The sequence below is a fragment of the Polypterus senegalus genome, chromosome 15, assembly GCF_016835505.1.
Source record: "Polypterus senegalus isolate Bchr_013 chromosome 15, ASM1683550v1, whole genome shotgun sequence".
Taxonomy (NCBI): Eukaryota; Metazoa; Chordata; class Cladistia; order Polypteriformes; family Polypteridae; genus Polypterus; species Polypterus senegalus.
This window is the reverse complement of record NC_053168.1, coordinates 47,052,262-47,069,713: the sequence shown is the minus strand read 5'-3', so window position 1 is coordinate 47,069,713 and position 17,452 is coordinate 47,052,262. Positions and strand designations below refer to the sequence as shown.

Below are 17,452 nucleotides of genomic sequence, written 5' to 3'. Positions count from 1 at the left end.
CATGGAGAGAAGTTCTAGAAGTTAGGTATGCTGCAGGAGGCCTGTTGGCCAGCCATGACACCTATGCAACTTTAAAAAGTGAGCAGAGTGGCGGCAGCAGCAGGTGTAAAGTCAGCGTAACTTATACTTTGTGAGAATGTCACGTCTTTGGCATCATGCTTAAACTCTAAATTTCTTAAGCACTGTGTGGTGTGTCACCTTCTTTTCGCTTCTTCTTGTAGGATCATTGCTAGCAGCCCATTCCCATTCTAACTACAGGCTACAGTAGCTGTGATGCGCAGTGCTGCATAGATTAACACGAGCGAACACTGACAACACATTTTAATGACAGGTGTAAATGTATTCCGGCTGAATTATTTACGGATACAATCTATAACACAAACATTAAAGTTGATCTTTGAAAAAAATGGCAGTCATCATGCGCTGTATGTAAAATTGGATATTAATGAAGTGATACGATTTAAAAAGACAAGTTTGACATCACTACTGTGGTTTGACTTTTAGTGATTGAGCATTTTGCTGTAATTTTAAAATTATTTTCGGATTCGGGACTCTGAGTGAGATTGAACTTCAAAACCCTGTACTGGAGATCATTACCAAGAGTAACAAGTACAAGTAACTCCAAAACCTAGCAGTCCCCTGGAGGTTTATTGAGGCAAACCACTGGTGTATGGCAAGCGACCAGCACATGCTGTTGTCAGTTATTTGAAGTGTCAATCATCTCTACTTCAGAGACCTATGCCTGATCTCAATTTTTTAAGCAATATATCAGACTTTAAAATGTTGCTATGAAAATTCAAAAGGTTAATATTAAACATTTAAAAACATATATGATGTCAACCTTTACAAAATATTAAATTTGGAAATTGCCAAAAATAAACTAAAGTGGCAATCAAAAATACTGATTTTGAAAACATGCTGCATTTGCAGATAGGCTGCTGTCATCCTCAGAAAAGGTCATGATACTGAAATATTTATTAGCGTTATGTTGTAACTAACTGAATCTTATAAAAAACAAAGTATAAACATATCAAATTAAAAAAAAACATTAAAAACTGCAACTTGTATGAGAAAAGCAGCACATCTAAAATAACTTTAAAACTTGAATTGAAACTTTCTGTACATCCAGGTATTTATGACAATGGCCCCAAATCCGCAATCTTAGTACTCACCTGAATAAAAGCTAGAAATACACAAATATACAAATTATACCTTAATCAAGGAAAATAGAGGTATGTGGTCTGGTCTTTTTCTAGGAAAGGTAACACGGAACGAAATTTTCAGCCTGCCGTCAAATGACGTTCTGTGTGTTTCGAGTCGCTTTTTGCTGTGCAAAGCCGCTGGCGAAATGGCGGGAAGCGGAGACCCGCAGGACTGCGAGACCTTTTTCTACTCCAATCGCTGGGCAGGAAATCGGGCATTCTTGCGCTACGCTAATAAACCAGCCTCTCTCTCTAAGAGTCCAGACCACAAAAAGGAAACAAAGTTAAACAAGCATCCCATACAGAAAATCTATCGTGACAGGTCACAGCCTATTCGTTTTATTTACTAACGATTTGGCTACGTGTGGATAAATGTGAAGTAGTTCAAGAAATACCAGTTAAAAGCGAGTTATGATGCCAAGTTTACTTTATTGGGCTACACGTAATTTGTGCTCTTTGCCACTAATGCTTGCCAGCATTTGCGTTTTTCCCACAGACTGCAGTATTCATTTCGCTGTCATTGACGCCAATCAATTAACCCTACGCCTTTGTTTGAAATGAGCCCACAAAATAGGACAAGTCAGCGGGCCGTTTTACTACGCGCGTAGCCAGCACGACAGGTCTGTCAGCTTGGCAGTCAAGGAAGAGAAGCGATAGAAATCGAGTACTGACGGCGAGAAGGCCGCGTCTGTCTTAATGCACAAGAAACGCTGGCTAAGGCGCAGCAGGTGTGGCTTCGCCCTATCCCTGTCAAACGAGGAGAAGGGGAGGTGCAGGGGGCGAGGCTCAGTATTTGGTGTACAGTACACCGATAGGACTCTGGAAGGCAAGCCTTGGCCAACACGAAATACGGATTCAGGACACTGAGTGAGATTAAACTTCAAAGCCTTGCACTGGAGACTGTTACTGAGAGCAACAAGTAACTCTGAACCCGAGAACTCGGCTCCAAAGGTATGCGCTTTTATGACATGTATTCACTTTCCAAAGACGTCCGGTATGCTTCCTTGTCACGGTCGCCTGTTGTGTGCTGGGACGGAACTTTTTTCTGATCATCTGTCACATCGGATTGTCAAGATTGCTTTGTTGCTAGTGAGCTAAATGCAGGCAACTTTCACTCCCGCTACTTGGTTTTGACTGGACTGGAGTCGTCTGCTGATTTTGTCACATAGGGATATTCGATCAGAGGTGTCTTGCCATACAGTTTCCAGAGCAACAGGTTGCCAGGATCGTTCTTCTTATTTTTCATGACTCTGCTAGACCATACCCTGTCGCACGATTACTCCGATTGTTAACGATTCAGGAGGAGAACCTTGTTTTATGTTACATGCGCTCCACCACACTGGGTCCTGTTACTTGTTTTATCCTGGATGGGGCGGAGGATGAAGGTGTTGCGCTGTTTGAATTATTGATGGTCAGTGACTTTTTGGGAGTAAGCAGCCAGAAGAAATCTCTCAAGGTTAATTTTATTTTTATAGCATTACTGACTGCATGGCTATTGTACAAAATTTACTTTAATAGGCTACCATTTCCTAATTTTTACACCCCATATTTAAAAATGACCGGGTAAATTCTACAGAACAAAAGTTGTTTAGTGAGTTGGTGCAGTAGGCCATTTACAGTAATATATATATTATTTATATTTTAAGTTTAAGTTTGCTGTCTTTTTCAAATTATAACAAACGCAACGTTTGAGAACATTTTACACAAGCCAGTTTAATCGTTGTGAAAACAGTATCTGTCAAACTTCACAGTTCATCTCCCACATTACCAGTATCGTTGGAGACATCTGTTTCTCCATACCCTTTATGTGTCTGCACAGGCCAGGATGTTACTTGAGACGAAACATACTACTTCAGTGATAGCCTCTTCTATTAGTGAGAGCTATCTTCCCTTACCAGCCACAGGAGCAAAACCAATATGAGGCAAAACAATGTGTTTGAAGTTAGGTGTGTTAGTGATCGTATTTTCATAATCAAACTCAGTCTTTCATTTGTGTGTGCCTTTCTAGATATGCAGGTAAAAAGACTGTTGAACTTTCGAACTTAGACATTGGTGGAAAATCATAATTTAATTATTTTTTGCCCATTAAGAGAATCTGCAGTTTTCCGTTTATGTTAACAGTCTTTGTGACCATTCAAATTAGATCAGCAGAAGGCAATTATTGTACTTTAATTTTTTGAGTTATTTCTTCTTGTTGTCATCATTAATATAACAGCTGTTAGTTTTTGTGAAATATATAAAGTTTGTGTATTTTGCTAGCAAAATGAAATAATTTACATTCATGCTGAGGTCTGTTAAAATAAAATAAAGCTTAGCATAGCTGTCAAGAATTTTACACAGCTGTACCAAATGTAGAGGGCAGCTGCAGTGTCACCTGCCACAAAACATTAAGCATGTGTGTGGGATGGCAGGACTTGTACTTGTTAATTGTGTTAGTTGTCTATAAACACAAACTATGAACTGCCCAGGACAGATGTTCTTTTTAGCCACAGTAAACAAATCACAAATAAGTATTGCTTCCCCGTCCTTTTTATTACCATAGCTATTAGAACAGGCTGTATTGCATTTAAAGTTTGTTTCAATTAGTTTAATCTAGCTGAGTTTTAAGGCTTGTGACACTTTTCAAAGAGCACTATGTTTATACCAGTATTTCTACATAAGATATTTGTATGCTGGATGATGTTTATTTTGAGTGTTCCTATGATACCCATAATATTTTTAACCTTATCTGGTTATTGCTACATTTTGTTTTAAAATTAATTAAAAAATTTTGCTAAGCTTATTCAATGTTCTTTCCAGTTACATTATGGTAAAATAATTACAGTAAAATTAAGTGTATTTTTGAAAAAATATATTTTCATGTATAATGAGAACTATTGTTTCTTTCTGTGGGTAATTTATGTTGCATATTCTTAACATTTACTCATCTACTCAGTTTCCCACAGTATTTAAATATCAGGTTCATTCTTGTACCTTTAAGACATATTTTGTGAGTGAACATTAATTTATAACAACATACATTTTTCATAAAGAAATGTGTTGACAATGGCTAATAAATTCAAAAATATTAGGAAATATAAAATTTCAAAAGGTGTTTCTGTGTAAAATTAATTTTTAATTTCTTTTTAACTATTTGAACAATGTGAATGCATTATTTCCATGCATACAGTATACATCAAAATAGGCAATATTCTTATAATTGTGGTTGGAACAGTGGTGCAGTGGGCACTGCTGCTATATCGCAGACTAGTGTCCTGGAATTTATCCTGGGATTATGTTTGTGTGGAATTTGTCTCCTCATCTCTGCACGGGTTTTCCTCTGGATACTACTATTTTTGTCCCATGTTTCCAAAGAAATGCAGGATAGGTTAACTGGCAATTATCCCTAGTGAGAGTATGAGTATGGGTATGTGTGTGTGCGAGAAGGCCCCATCATGAACTGGTGCTCAGTCCAAGGGTGTTTCCTGTCTTATGCCAAGTACAGCTGGTATAGGCTTATGTCCTCCCATCCCTGAATTGGACTAAGCAAGTTTGATAACTTTGCATTATTTTCTAATTGTATGCTTTTGTATGTACTAAAGTATATCATAATATAGTTTGTCATTAATAATCAAAATTATATTTTCTTCTTACCAGTCTAGTGCTTGTATTTGTTTTAGCTAGGTTAACCAGCCAAATAAATGATCTAACAAAGAGGAAAAGTCCTTCTGAAGTATGTAAGACATTTAAAGAAATGAAAAACTGGACAAGGACGTTTTGTTTGAATCAGGCCATTCTTTGAGTGGTACCTGTTGTAGTATTATTTTTGTTATCATGGGAGTGTATGATGCCACAAATAAAAAAGTAAAAAGTAAGGTTAAAAAACAATATTTTGTCTGGAATAAGACCGTATTTGACTGTCAAAATAATCTCAGTCAATTATAGAAGGTGCTAGAGGTCCACTAACTTCATCTGGGCATACTGAAAGTATAAAAGACATAATATTAATTTTTGAGAAAGATGCCACATAGGTTTTCCTTAGGACTGTACAGTACAAACTTGTCTTTGGCTAGACCCTTTTTTGGACATTGTATACATATTAGTTTACATTCTGAACGCCTCTTTTCTCTGAATATGAATAAGCACTGAACAGTTTTTACTTGGAATGTCTGAATATGAAGTGCATCTAGTTTCTATAATAGGTAAATAATGCACACTACTGAGAAAGTGAAAAATTAAAAAAATATATATTTTCCTGGAGACAAAGTTTATTTATTTTTTCCTTTTTAATTGCTAGATATAATGAATATGTGAAAAATAACTTTCTTGTGTAACACATTCTCAAGGAAACTGTAGTGTTTACCCATGTACTTTAATACATTTACTATAAAGGTATTAACTGTTTTAAATGAACGCTTTTGAAATGTTGAACATATGGCTTAAGTCTATTAAAGGTGATAGAAAAATAAAAAATATGTTAAAGTGTTGTGTTTTTAATCACTAAAGTGTGTGTATAACTCAGTAGTCTCTGACCTGATGGCATTAATAAATTAATACAGGTTATGTGGAATGAAAACCTATTTGAGAGTATTAAGTAGAGCCACTAAGCAATTAGACTAACTAGGGAGAACTGTGTGAGCAAGCAGATTTTTATTCAGAAAGACATAATTTAATCAAGCTTCTTCCACTAAAGCTGTTTAGTGTTGGATGGCTGTAACAAAATCAAGAAGACTATTCTTCCACTGTATGTGAAAGAGTATTGATATTGTAAATTTACCATTGCTTTCGTGACATAGGTCATATCTGTTTCATCAAGTTGTAATCTCCCTTGTTTTTATGAAAGATTAAATTAATTAAGAAAACGAATATTGATGTTGGTTATTCTATTCATATAAGATGCATTCATCCAAAGGTATTTCCTCCTGAAGCAGATCTTATTTAGTAAAATGTACCTTCAGCAAATAATGCTCACTCTAACATAAATAGTAGATTTCTTGAATTTGCACTACTTTTTTACGTTACACATTGACACACTGATATATTAAATTACTAGAAATTGTTAGAAAAGGTTTGCCTGCATTCATAATGAAATTGGAGTGATTATTGTTAATTGGTTTACCTGGCCTTGCCTCTCTGTTTGTATATACTGTACTTTACACCAAGCTTTTTTCTCCAGTCTTCCCTACATATCTATACTCCAAATATTCAATCCTTCATTTCATTACATCCTTAAAGTGCATCACCACTTAGAAATCAATTGCTACACACTCCTATGCAGGGTACTCCTAAGAAGGTATAAATATTTTTTGTTTTCTATGGAAACAAACTTCACATTATATACATATTTAAAGTTTTTATGTGCATGTAAGGTTTTCTTTATCTTACAGGTTTCCCACAGTTGAATTTTAAATAAACTGGACAACTGACTTTGTCTTCCAACCGCAGTGTTTAATAAGCATAGACAGTGCCCTGTACCTGCTAGTGCATATTAATTTTATTTTGATTCTTCCATTCTAAGAGCTATATATTTCATGCATAACCTTTTCAGGAAATTAAGTTAAACAATGTGGAATGACATTATTAAAGAAAATATACTCTTCACTGTAAGAAAAAGTTATTGTGTCACTGTGCAACTTTTCCCCCCTATCTGCAATAAAGTTTAGGAGAAGTTTTCAAACATTACCATAAACAAAATAAATGTTACTTGCTCAAAATGTTACAAACAAACATTAAATTGATTAAAACATTTTGATTATATTTTTTGACTTTATATACATTACATAAGATAAAAGACATTTGGTAAAGCTGTGCTTTATTAGAAAAGAAACAAGAACAAGTACAATTAATATTTAAAAAGCACTTAATTGTCACTGTGGTGGTCTGGCGCCCTGCTCGGGGATTTGTTCCTGCCTTGCACCCTGTGTTGGCTGAGATTGGCTCCAGCAGAACCCCGAGACCCTGTGTTAGGATATAGTGGGTTGGATAATGACTGACTGACTGACTTAATTATCAAATGAGGAAAGCAGCCAAGCTGAAATAAAAATACTTTATTTTGTGAAACATTTTCTTATGATTTAAAATAACCAAATCTCAGAATATATTCACATGCTATACTTAAACATAACAGCTTAATTCTGTTCATAGTAAGAGCTTCACAGCACCACTGCAGATTCTACTAAAACATTGTTTTTACAAATTATTTTCTTTATATATGTAACTAATTACTACTATTATTTGATGTAAAACAGACATGTGGGAAAAAGGTAATCATCTGACTTGCAACAGCACATCTATTTGTAGACTCAGCATCATGTGTGGTATGTATTGTAATGCTGCCTTTCAGTACTTTGTTCAGCCCATTGTCAAAGTGTAATTTTTCATTTGATATCAGGCAGTTTCCATTGTCCTGGGAATGTATCCTGGCAAGTCATTTTCTCATGTATAGGTACTACGAGAACATGCTAAATGTGATGTCATATGTGGGAGTTGTGTGGGTAGGATAGTACATTTAAATGAAGTACCTTAGCTTCAAAAGAGTCCCATGAACCAGGTCAGACCCATCCTTAACCTGCCAAGAAGAGGCCTCGTTCCAGGCAGTCTGATCCCAAACTACACTGTAAGGATTCAGCCTACAAATGCCTTAAAGGGGCTCTGGCTCGTAAAGTTCAAAATACCTCTTTAATCTCAAAAAAATATACAAATATGCCCTTTTAGGGAGAGGAACCATGAAAACACCTCTGGCTAGGAAGGGCAAGACCAAAGCAGAATCTTTAAAAATAAAAATATGTATTTGCACAAATTTAAGAAGCACAAGAATGGCAAATAAAATGCAAAAGAATATAAAAGGTCAAATAAAACATGTCCCAAATTGCAATTCAGGGCAGTATACAAAAACAGAATCCACAAAACAAAAGCAAAATCCACAAGGTAGAAAATTAATACTTACTTTTATATGCACTCCATGATTTTCAATGAACCACTAAAGGATCCACTAGGAGTTGTCCTTAGAGTGCTTCTTCAGTGGTAACATCTGGGTGGCCAGATGAATCTTGTGGTTCCACTGACAACATATAAGAACAGAAGAAAACACCACAAAATGTGTGAAACTAAATAATAAAGAAACAAAATAATATACATTAAAAGGTAAAAGTATGTTAACATAAAACAAATTAAAAATAAACAAGGAAGGCACAAAATATAACACCGTGCAATTTAACTTCAAATTCAAACAAATAAATAAAACAGTGTCTATTCTTGCATTTTAAAATGGGTTCTAAAGTGCTCCAATGCAAACACAAAAATTAAAGCTTTAAAACTTACAGAATATATCAAGTTTCAAGCCAAAAATAATTTCCAGTATTGATCCACATCTCGAGATTGCATACATATTGTAAAACAGCATATCCATATTGTTCTTGGAATATTTGTATGTGTCTGTGTGTGATTCTGTGAAGTTTTAGAAGTCTGTTTGTACACTTTATGTTATTGCCTGTTTTCCTCCACAATATTTCACCTCAACATCGACCCCACCAGTAGTGTGGCTTTCTGTAGCTTACTTTATTTTATGTTGTGGTTGCCATTGTTATTTTGACAGCAATTTGAGCATTTAGTGTAAGATATAAAGAAATAAACTGCCCTTTTATACTAGTGATAGGTCTGACTATCAAAATGAGGATATATTTACACTCATGACTCTTGCTTGTCTTGGGAATTTTGTGGATTATAGGCATGCTCAAAGTTATGACTTGTGTGGGTCTGTGGTGGATATGAGTAGAAGACATCGTCCACCCAGAATTACTGCACAAATTCAAGAAGTTATGAGTTCATCATACTTTCAGAAGTCTGCATCTGAAGCTTCTGCTGTAAATGCACACTCTACTGACGATTCACCACTTAAAAAACATTACTCACTAGAACCCACTCTGTCAACTTTGAAAACTGAAAAATCAAAAGTTCAAGGTGTATTTCACAATGTGTGCAGTGTCACTGAAATAAATAAATGATGAAATACATACATGCATACATACATACATACATACATAAAGACATAACCAACAAAAAATTATGTGATCCATACAATTATATATGCTTACATATTTTGTTATTATTTATTTACTGTTACACTTCACAATACATTTATTTATTTACTTGCTTATTTTTTATTCAATTTTGTCCAAAATATTCCTGTATATTAGTATAGCATAAAATTAGCCCAGTTTTAAACTGAGATGAAAAATAGTCATACTGAGAAGATACACACATGATTTAGTGGTTTTGAAGATAAAGTCCATAGAGATGCAAGTACATCTATTGTCGTTTATGCTTGCTACACATGTATAAAAGCTAGAACTGTGGCAAAATATTTTGGGCCAAGGCCCATAGCTAATCTAGTAAGAGTTTCCTTAGGAAAAGGTGTAGTTCAAAAACAAAAGCTCTTCCATCAAAAGGTCACGACTTTGGTCCAAACAAATAATCACAATTCAAAGGCAATAGCTAAGGGGAGGAAGCTGAATTTTAATCACAAACAAAAGCTATCTGTGAACTTTGAACATCTACAAAAGTAGTTATTTATATATACATGAGATGGCTTCTCACCAGTATTAAGGTACAAAATCATGAATGTTGTGTATATAGGCACTATTTTTCAGAGTAGCAAAGTTCTTTTATCTATTTTCAAATTTGCTTAATCCAATTACAGGTTAAGGAGGGCCAGCATCAGAAAGAAGGCAGAAACTAAACCAAGATGAAGCACCAGTTCTTTGTAGGGCTCAATTACATGCAAATATCCATTCACACCAGGTTAATAATGTAGATTAACCTAACTGCATGCCCTTGGGAGATAGGAGGGAAACTGTAGCACCCAAAGAAGCACCTGTGCAGACAAGGAATGAACATGCAAACTCCAAATAAACAGTGACCAGGCAAAGATTCAAGCCTAGTCTTGTACAGCTGTTAGACAAGCATTGGTGCCCTGTGAGCATGTTTGAAGAGCAAGGTTGTTGGGCTTATATACTACTCACAATGATACACACATTATTAACTACTCACTGTTATGCACACACTACTAACTTCTAAGTGGTATTTGCATGGTTCAGTCTCAAGGTACTGTTTTGCATGTTGGAAACACACAGCTTTGCTAAACTGGTTAAATTTGCTAATACAAAAATTAAGTATTTGCTTAATGTTAGATTTGATTTAATATGGATAGACCTTGGTAATGTAGTGGAAAGGGATGATTAATATACAGCAAAACAAATTATTTATATTAGTATTTTTATAAAATAAGTTATGTTTTAGTCTAGTGCCATTATTACCTTTGTTGTGACCTGCTTAACTGGAATTTCCACTTAGTGTTTTGTGAATCATTAAACAGCAAAGTAACAAGCATGTTTTTGTATGAGGCAAATTTAGTACACTTCAGTCAATAATGTTTCAGCAACATTTTACTAACCTTCAAAGAATCAGTGCACTTTTAAATGCATTATTAGACTGACTATATAGACAGCTTAATTGTAAAGAAAGTACTTGACTTTTCTGGTATTGTTACATGTTTATTAATATTTCATTGTAATACTGTAGAGATTGACATAAGTCCAGGATTAAGTTCAACTAGCACATGGCTGCAGGAATCTGACTAGGTTGGAATCCCAGCATGTGCCGTGTCTTTCTGCAGGTTCTCCCAGCATGGATTTTTCACTCATATTCTGGTTTTCCTACAGAGATAAGTAACTTATCACTACATCCATAATGGCTAACACAATACAACACCCTAGTACTACACACAGATGAGTAAGTTAGATTGCTGACTAAGCTGGCCTTGTTTGTTTGAATGCAGGGTCATAGCCAGGGTCAGATCATGTTCTGGGCTTGCTTTTGAAAATAAAATGTATAAAAAGTATTTTTTATCTTTAATTACTCTCTCCGTAGAAGCAGACACATGGCTGTAAATTACAACAAATGTTTAAAGAGCAGCATCTACATTATTCTCATTTGCATTTGTGTACAATTGGTTAAACAAAAGCTTAAAGAAAGTAAATAATTGTAGACAAGACTAGGAAAATGTATTCAACCTCAGTTATAAATTAACATAATACGAGTTCAAATCTGTTTACGTTTTATTTTGAATCATGTGAGTTAAGAGGGAGATTGATTTTGACCTCCATCTACATTATATTTCTTGCAAATGCTATTTTAGTGGATTACATCTACTAGTGAATTTTCCATTTGCAAAAGTTTCATGTACTACTGAAGTATATTAAATGTTGCTGTAATATGTAGTAAAATCTTCCTGATTCCTTCTGGGGATGACAATCCATCCAATCAATCCATCCTCTATGTTGGACATGGTGTTAAAAAATAATTCATTATGTCATCATTTTCTCTCCATCATTTGCATCATGAACGATTAAAACTCGCATCTGATCAGTCACATCACTGCATTCAGAAAACATGCATGAAGCTATTTATGAACTTATTCCATAATGGAACAAAGTGACAATAATGAAAGGTTGTGTTTATGGTTTGGCTTTTTTTTTAAATAATAAGTATGATTGCCATGGTCACATTCTGAAATTCTCTTTTTTTGAAGACAAAGTATTTCTAGACATGACTTCTGTTTCTCTTTTAAACATGTGGTGATGCAATGCTCCTGCAAAACCAGACACATAGAAACCTTATGTTCTATATTGAAGTGTATTTTTATAATTAAACTATAGACCACAGGTGTTAACTGTTCATTTTTTATTAACAAAATGAAAATCTGTAGGCTTTTTGTTCAGTGACCTTAAAAATACAAAATTAAATAAAATCTCCTCAAAAATTCCATACTAATAAAATAAAGTATAAAAATATTTATCTGTAATACATATGGTATAAATAAAATAAAATGCTTCTCATAATTACAAGCTTGTCATATTGTTTGTTTTCTGTACTGTACCTATTTGAAACAAGGCTTATTAAAAATGTAACTTTCACCATTTATCTAACAACAAAAAAAAATTATATGCATACTGTATATATTGAGACAGACGACCAGGGACTTTGCCCGGTTGGAACGCCCTTTTGGTGGAAGGACCCGGGGAGAGGGCATATCCACAACAATACCTCCCCTGGGACATGAAAGGGCAGCGCCCCCTGGATTGCATCATGGCCACGGGCTTGGAGCTTGGAAGCTCAACCCTATTGGAACCCGTGGTCACTGGCAGGGGTCGCCTGGACACTATTGGAGCCATGGACTGCAGCACTTCCCCCACACCCGGAAGAGGATCCGGGAACACGTGGAATACTTTCGAGGACTCTTACAGCACTTCCGCCACACTCGGGAGTGCTGCCGGAAGAAAATTAGAGTGCACCTGGAACACTTCCGAGGTCTATAAAATAAACTGCCTCACTCCGTTCTGTGAGCCAGAATCTGGAGGTGGAGGACAGAGCTTGTGTGGAGGAGTGAAGACGGTAAAAGAGAGAGAAAGAAGAAAGAAAGAAGAAGAGGAAAAGGAAAGTGAGCAGCATTAAGTGCTGTGTACCTTATACCAGGAAGTGGGGAGCTAAGAAATAGAGCTGCCCCATGAGAAAAATAACAAGGTATATTTTGTACTGTCTCTGTGCCTGTGTGTGTCTGGGGTTGATATCCACTATCTATCTATCTATATATATATATATATATATATATACTGTATACTATAGGGCTGTGCCCCCTGCTCGCTTCCCTCTCCTATCCCCCCCTGGGTGTGCTATGCTCCAGCCACTTCACGTCTCAGCCGCATGCTAAGGAGTTGCGGTTGGATCAGCTGCTGTCTTTCTGCTGCTGCTGCCGTGCTGCGTGTTCTGCTTGTTGCACTGCGCACTGATCATTTAAAAGCCTGTACAGCAGCTGTCCTTTTGTCTAACTGCCTTGTCTCGCGGGACGTTAAAATGTCTCTTGTGGGACATAGATAGATAGATAGATAGATAGATAGATAGATAGATACTTTATTAATCCCAAGGGGAAATTCACAAATTGTCTTCCGAGAAGATCATGTATTGTCTCCTTCCAAGCCTCCCAAGATTTTTTTTTTTAATAGATATATATTTATATATATGTTGTGGACTATGGTGGGCCAGTCATCCTGGCCAATACCCCCAGGCCACCAGATGCAGCCCTCCCTGCAGCATGGAATTTTGTGTAACAGGCAATAGTAAAAATAATTCCTTAATGTACTTAATGTAGGCGCAACTAGGGCTGACACAAGAACTGATATTTTGGTACTAATTTGGTACCAAAGTTCCAAAAAACGTAATGGCACCAACTTTATTTATAGAATAGATAGTACCAGGAAAGTCAGCACTGCACTCATGCATGACTGCAAGTAGACAAATTACTTTGGAAGGCACAGTAATACAAGAGAAAAAAATGAGTAAAAACTACATATAAAAATGGTTTGTAATAGTGACACTACAGTACTGCAGCAACTGATGTCAAAAAGAAAAACAGCAGAAGTCTAGTCTGGAAGCGCTTTGTATTAATCCAGGAGAATTTCAGCATATGAGTGCACTAATCATATTTGCAATAAAAACATGAAAAATACACACAGAGGATCACATTAATGACACTTTTTCCTCATTATAAAATTAGAAACAGATCTGTGTGTGCTTCAAGAATTAAATAACATTGTCAATCAGGTTAGGTGTAATTGTTTAACTTGTAATGTCACATATTTTTGTAAAAGTAGATGAAAGGATAACACGATTAATCACGTTTTAATAGTGTCCTACACAATCCCAGTATATGAACAGAGGCTTTACATTCGTTCTCTGATTGTAATGAGTACTTCTACTGATGTCTATCAGTCTAAGCATTCATCCATTTTCTAACCAGTGTATACAGTTCAGGGTCGCAGAGGAGGAGCTCACATGCATCCACACTTTTGCATATATATGACTGTGGCTTGTGGAAGGACTCGCAGTGCCAACAATAGTTGCAATAAATAAACACTGAAGCAAGATAGTTGCTATTTGGCTTGTCTACACAGTCGATTACATGAGTTGCTCCATTTGTTAATACCAAAGTAAAAGTTATTTAGTTTTTCAAGGACCAGACACATCTCCCTATTAATACTATGTTAACAGTGATGCATTATCGCCAAAACACACAGCAGTACAAGCAAAACAGCATACTGTAATTTGTTGCGATATTGAACTCTACAAACATTGTATTGTATTTAGTTTGGCTTTTGAGGCAAACTAATATTTATTAGTATAACCTACAGTGGTGTGAAAAACTATTTGCCCCCTTCCTGATTTCTTATTCTTTTGCATGTTTGTCACACAAAATGTTTCTGATCATCAAACACATTTAACCATTAGTCAAATATAACACAAGTAAACACAAAATGCAGTTTTTAAATGATGGTTTTATTATTTAGGAGAAAAAATCCAAACCTACATTGCCCTGTGTGAAAAAGTAATTGCCCCTTGTTAAAAATAACCTAACTGTGGTGTATCACACCTGAGTTCAATTTCCGTAGCCACCCCCAGGCCTGATTACTGCCACACCTGTTTCAATCAAGAAATCACTTAAATAGGAGCTGCCTGACACAGAGAAGTAGACCAAAAGCACCTCAAAAGCTAGATATCATGCCAAGATCCAAAGAAATTCAGGAACAAATGAGAACAGAAGTAATTGAGATCTATCAGTCTGGTAAAGGTTATAAAGCCATTTCTAAAGCTTTGGGACTCCAGCGAACCACAGTGAGAGCCATTATCCACAAATGGCAAAAACATGGAACAGTGGTGAACCTTCCCAGCAGTGGCCGGCCGACCAAAATTACCCCAAGAGCGCAGAGACGACTCATCCGAGAGGTCACGAAAGACCCCAGGACAACGTCTAAAGAACTGCAGGCCTCACTTGCCTCAATTTACGTCAGTGTTCACTACTCCACCATAAGAAAGAGACTGGGCAAAAACAGCCTGCATGGCAGATTTCTAAGACGCAAACCTCTGTTAAGCAAAAAGAACATTAGGGCTCGTCTCAATTTTGCTAAGAAACATCTCAATGATTGCCAAGACTTTTGGGAAAATACCTTGTGGACTGATGAGACAAAAGTTGAACTTTTTGGAAGGCAAATGTCCCTACATCTGGCGTAAAAGGAACACAGCATTTCAGAAAAAGAACATCATACCAACAGTAAAATATGGTGGTGGTAGTGTGATGGTCTGGGGTTGTTTTGCTGCTTCAGGACCTGGAAGGCTTGCTGTGATAGATGGAACCATGAATTCTACTGTCTACCAAAAATCCTGAAGGAGAATGTCCGCCATCTGTTCGTCAACTCAAGCTGAAGCGATCTTGGGTGCTGCAACAGGACAATGACCCAAAATACACCAGCAAATCCACCTCTGAATGGCTGAAGAAAAACAAAATGAAGACTTTGGAGTGGCCTAGTCAAAGTCCTGACCTGAATCCGATTGAGATGCTATGGCATGACCTTAAAAAGGCGGTTCATGCTAGAAAACCCTCAAATAAAGCTGAATTACAACAATTCTGCAAAGATGAGTGGGCCAAAATTCCTCCAGAGCGCTGTAAAAGACTCATTGCAAGTTATCGCAAACGCTTGATTGCAGTTATTGCTGAAAAGAATGGCCCAACCAGTTATTAGGTTCAGGGGGCAATTACTTTTTCACACAGGTCCATGTAGGTTTGGATTTTTTTTCTCCCTAAATAATAAAACCATCATTTAAAAACTGCATTTTGTGTTTACTTGTGTTATATTTGACTAATGGTTAAATGTGTTTGATGATCAGAAACATTTTGTGTGACAAACATGCAAAAGAATAAGAAATCAGGAAGGGGGCAAATAGTTTTTCACACCACTGTATAGGTAAAAGCACACATCATATATTTGAATGGTACATTAAAGATGTAATGCTGTCTCACATTTATACATTTATTAAGTATGGTTAACGACAGCCCAAGCAATTTTCAAATTTTGTATTTGTACACTGGCATAAGCAATAACAAAATGTAATCACTGACATAAGAAACCTTGAAAACAGAAAACAAAGACAGTTTTACAGGAGTTCTGAAATAAAGGATTTATATAAAACTTAGAAGTTTGACTTCACAGAAGAACCTTTAAACTTGGTACAAATGTTAAAAAAAAGAAAATTGAAGCACCATGCGTTTCTGACATTTAAAATGTGAACTAATCTGAGTCATGTTGTTACTTTTCAGTAATATTTAGTAATAATTTTTAACCAGCTAATGATGAAAATATAAAATCTTACAATAGCAAATGTTACAAATTTAAAAGTATGTCATTACAAAAACAGCTATAAAGAGTTTCTTTAAATGGAAATGTCCTGAATTATCTTGGAATGCAGTAATTAAACAGTTACTGAACAGAAAATGTCAGAGAGTAAATTTAGATTGTGCACATGCAAAGATAAATTGGGTAGTTAGTGATGCTATTATGCTTTATAAACTTTATGAACTTCTCCCCCATTTCTTGTTATACCAGGGGGATCCCCATCAGTGCAACACATTAAAATACAAGCCTTACACGGTATATACCAATATTTTAAAGGTGTTGTTACTGTCAGTACAGTATTTATATATTTTATATTGCATTACAGAAAAAGGCACAATATTGTTCACTTCAATAATGGAGGAAACTTTAATAAAAACCATTGAATGGTATTTCTATTTTTGCTGTGATATTGAAAGATATTGAGTATCGTAAAATTTTACAGGTACTGGTATCGAATACAAGAATTCTGGTATAGTGACATCTCTAGTTGCAACTAAAACATCCTAGTTTTAAACATCTCTATATATAATCTTCATTTGGATCTTGATCTTTTGTCCGCGAATGAATTAGAAGAAGAAGCACTAGATGGCAGTAGAGAGACAGCTAAAACATAGGCATTGCATTAAGAATCTCCTCCAGGGTTATACTACTGAAGACTGTAGTACGCCAGTCACACCTCAAAACACAGACATTCAAACTAAACAAATTGTTGCGCTTTAAATTAACTAAAGAGATCTTCATTTAGATCTTAATCTTTGTTTGTCTGCGAATTCCACTCATGCGTAGACCACCTTCCAGTTTAGTACGTTGTTGTTACTCACGGATGCCAACAATGTGCCGGAATAACGAAGGGGATGGTGGACAGTGTTAGCTCCTAAGACCTGGTTAGACAATGAGATTGCTGAAGATAAAAGGTACGTGCCTATGTAACATATGAATGAAAGAAAGACAGTGGGTAAAATGAATGATAACGTAACAGCACGTTCCGGA

The 17,452-nt window shown here is 35.9% G+C and overlaps 1 protein-coding gene across 2 annotated transcripts in view; it reads left to right on the top strand.

The window, feature by feature from the left end:
• The first annotated feature begins 1,861 nt into the window (after nucleotides 1-1,861).
• LOC120515729 (WAS/WASL-interacting protein family member 3-like) overlaps nucleotides 1,862-17,452 on the top strand; it is a 45,243-nt gene continuing 29,652 nt past the window's right edge. Inside the window, exon 1 of one of the 2 annotated variants that reach the window (XM_039736987.1) lies at nucleotides 1,862-2,153. Coding sequence is in view for 1 of the 2 variants with exons in the window: in XM_039736986.1 (XP_039592920.1) it covers nucleotides 2,527-2,658 (132 nt within the window). In the remaining variant the exon portion in view is untranslated. Of the gene's footprint in view, nucleotides 2,154-2,179; nucleotides 2,659-17,452 lie in introns of those variants that run through there. The other variant, XM_039736986.1, reaches the window with a different exon arrangement.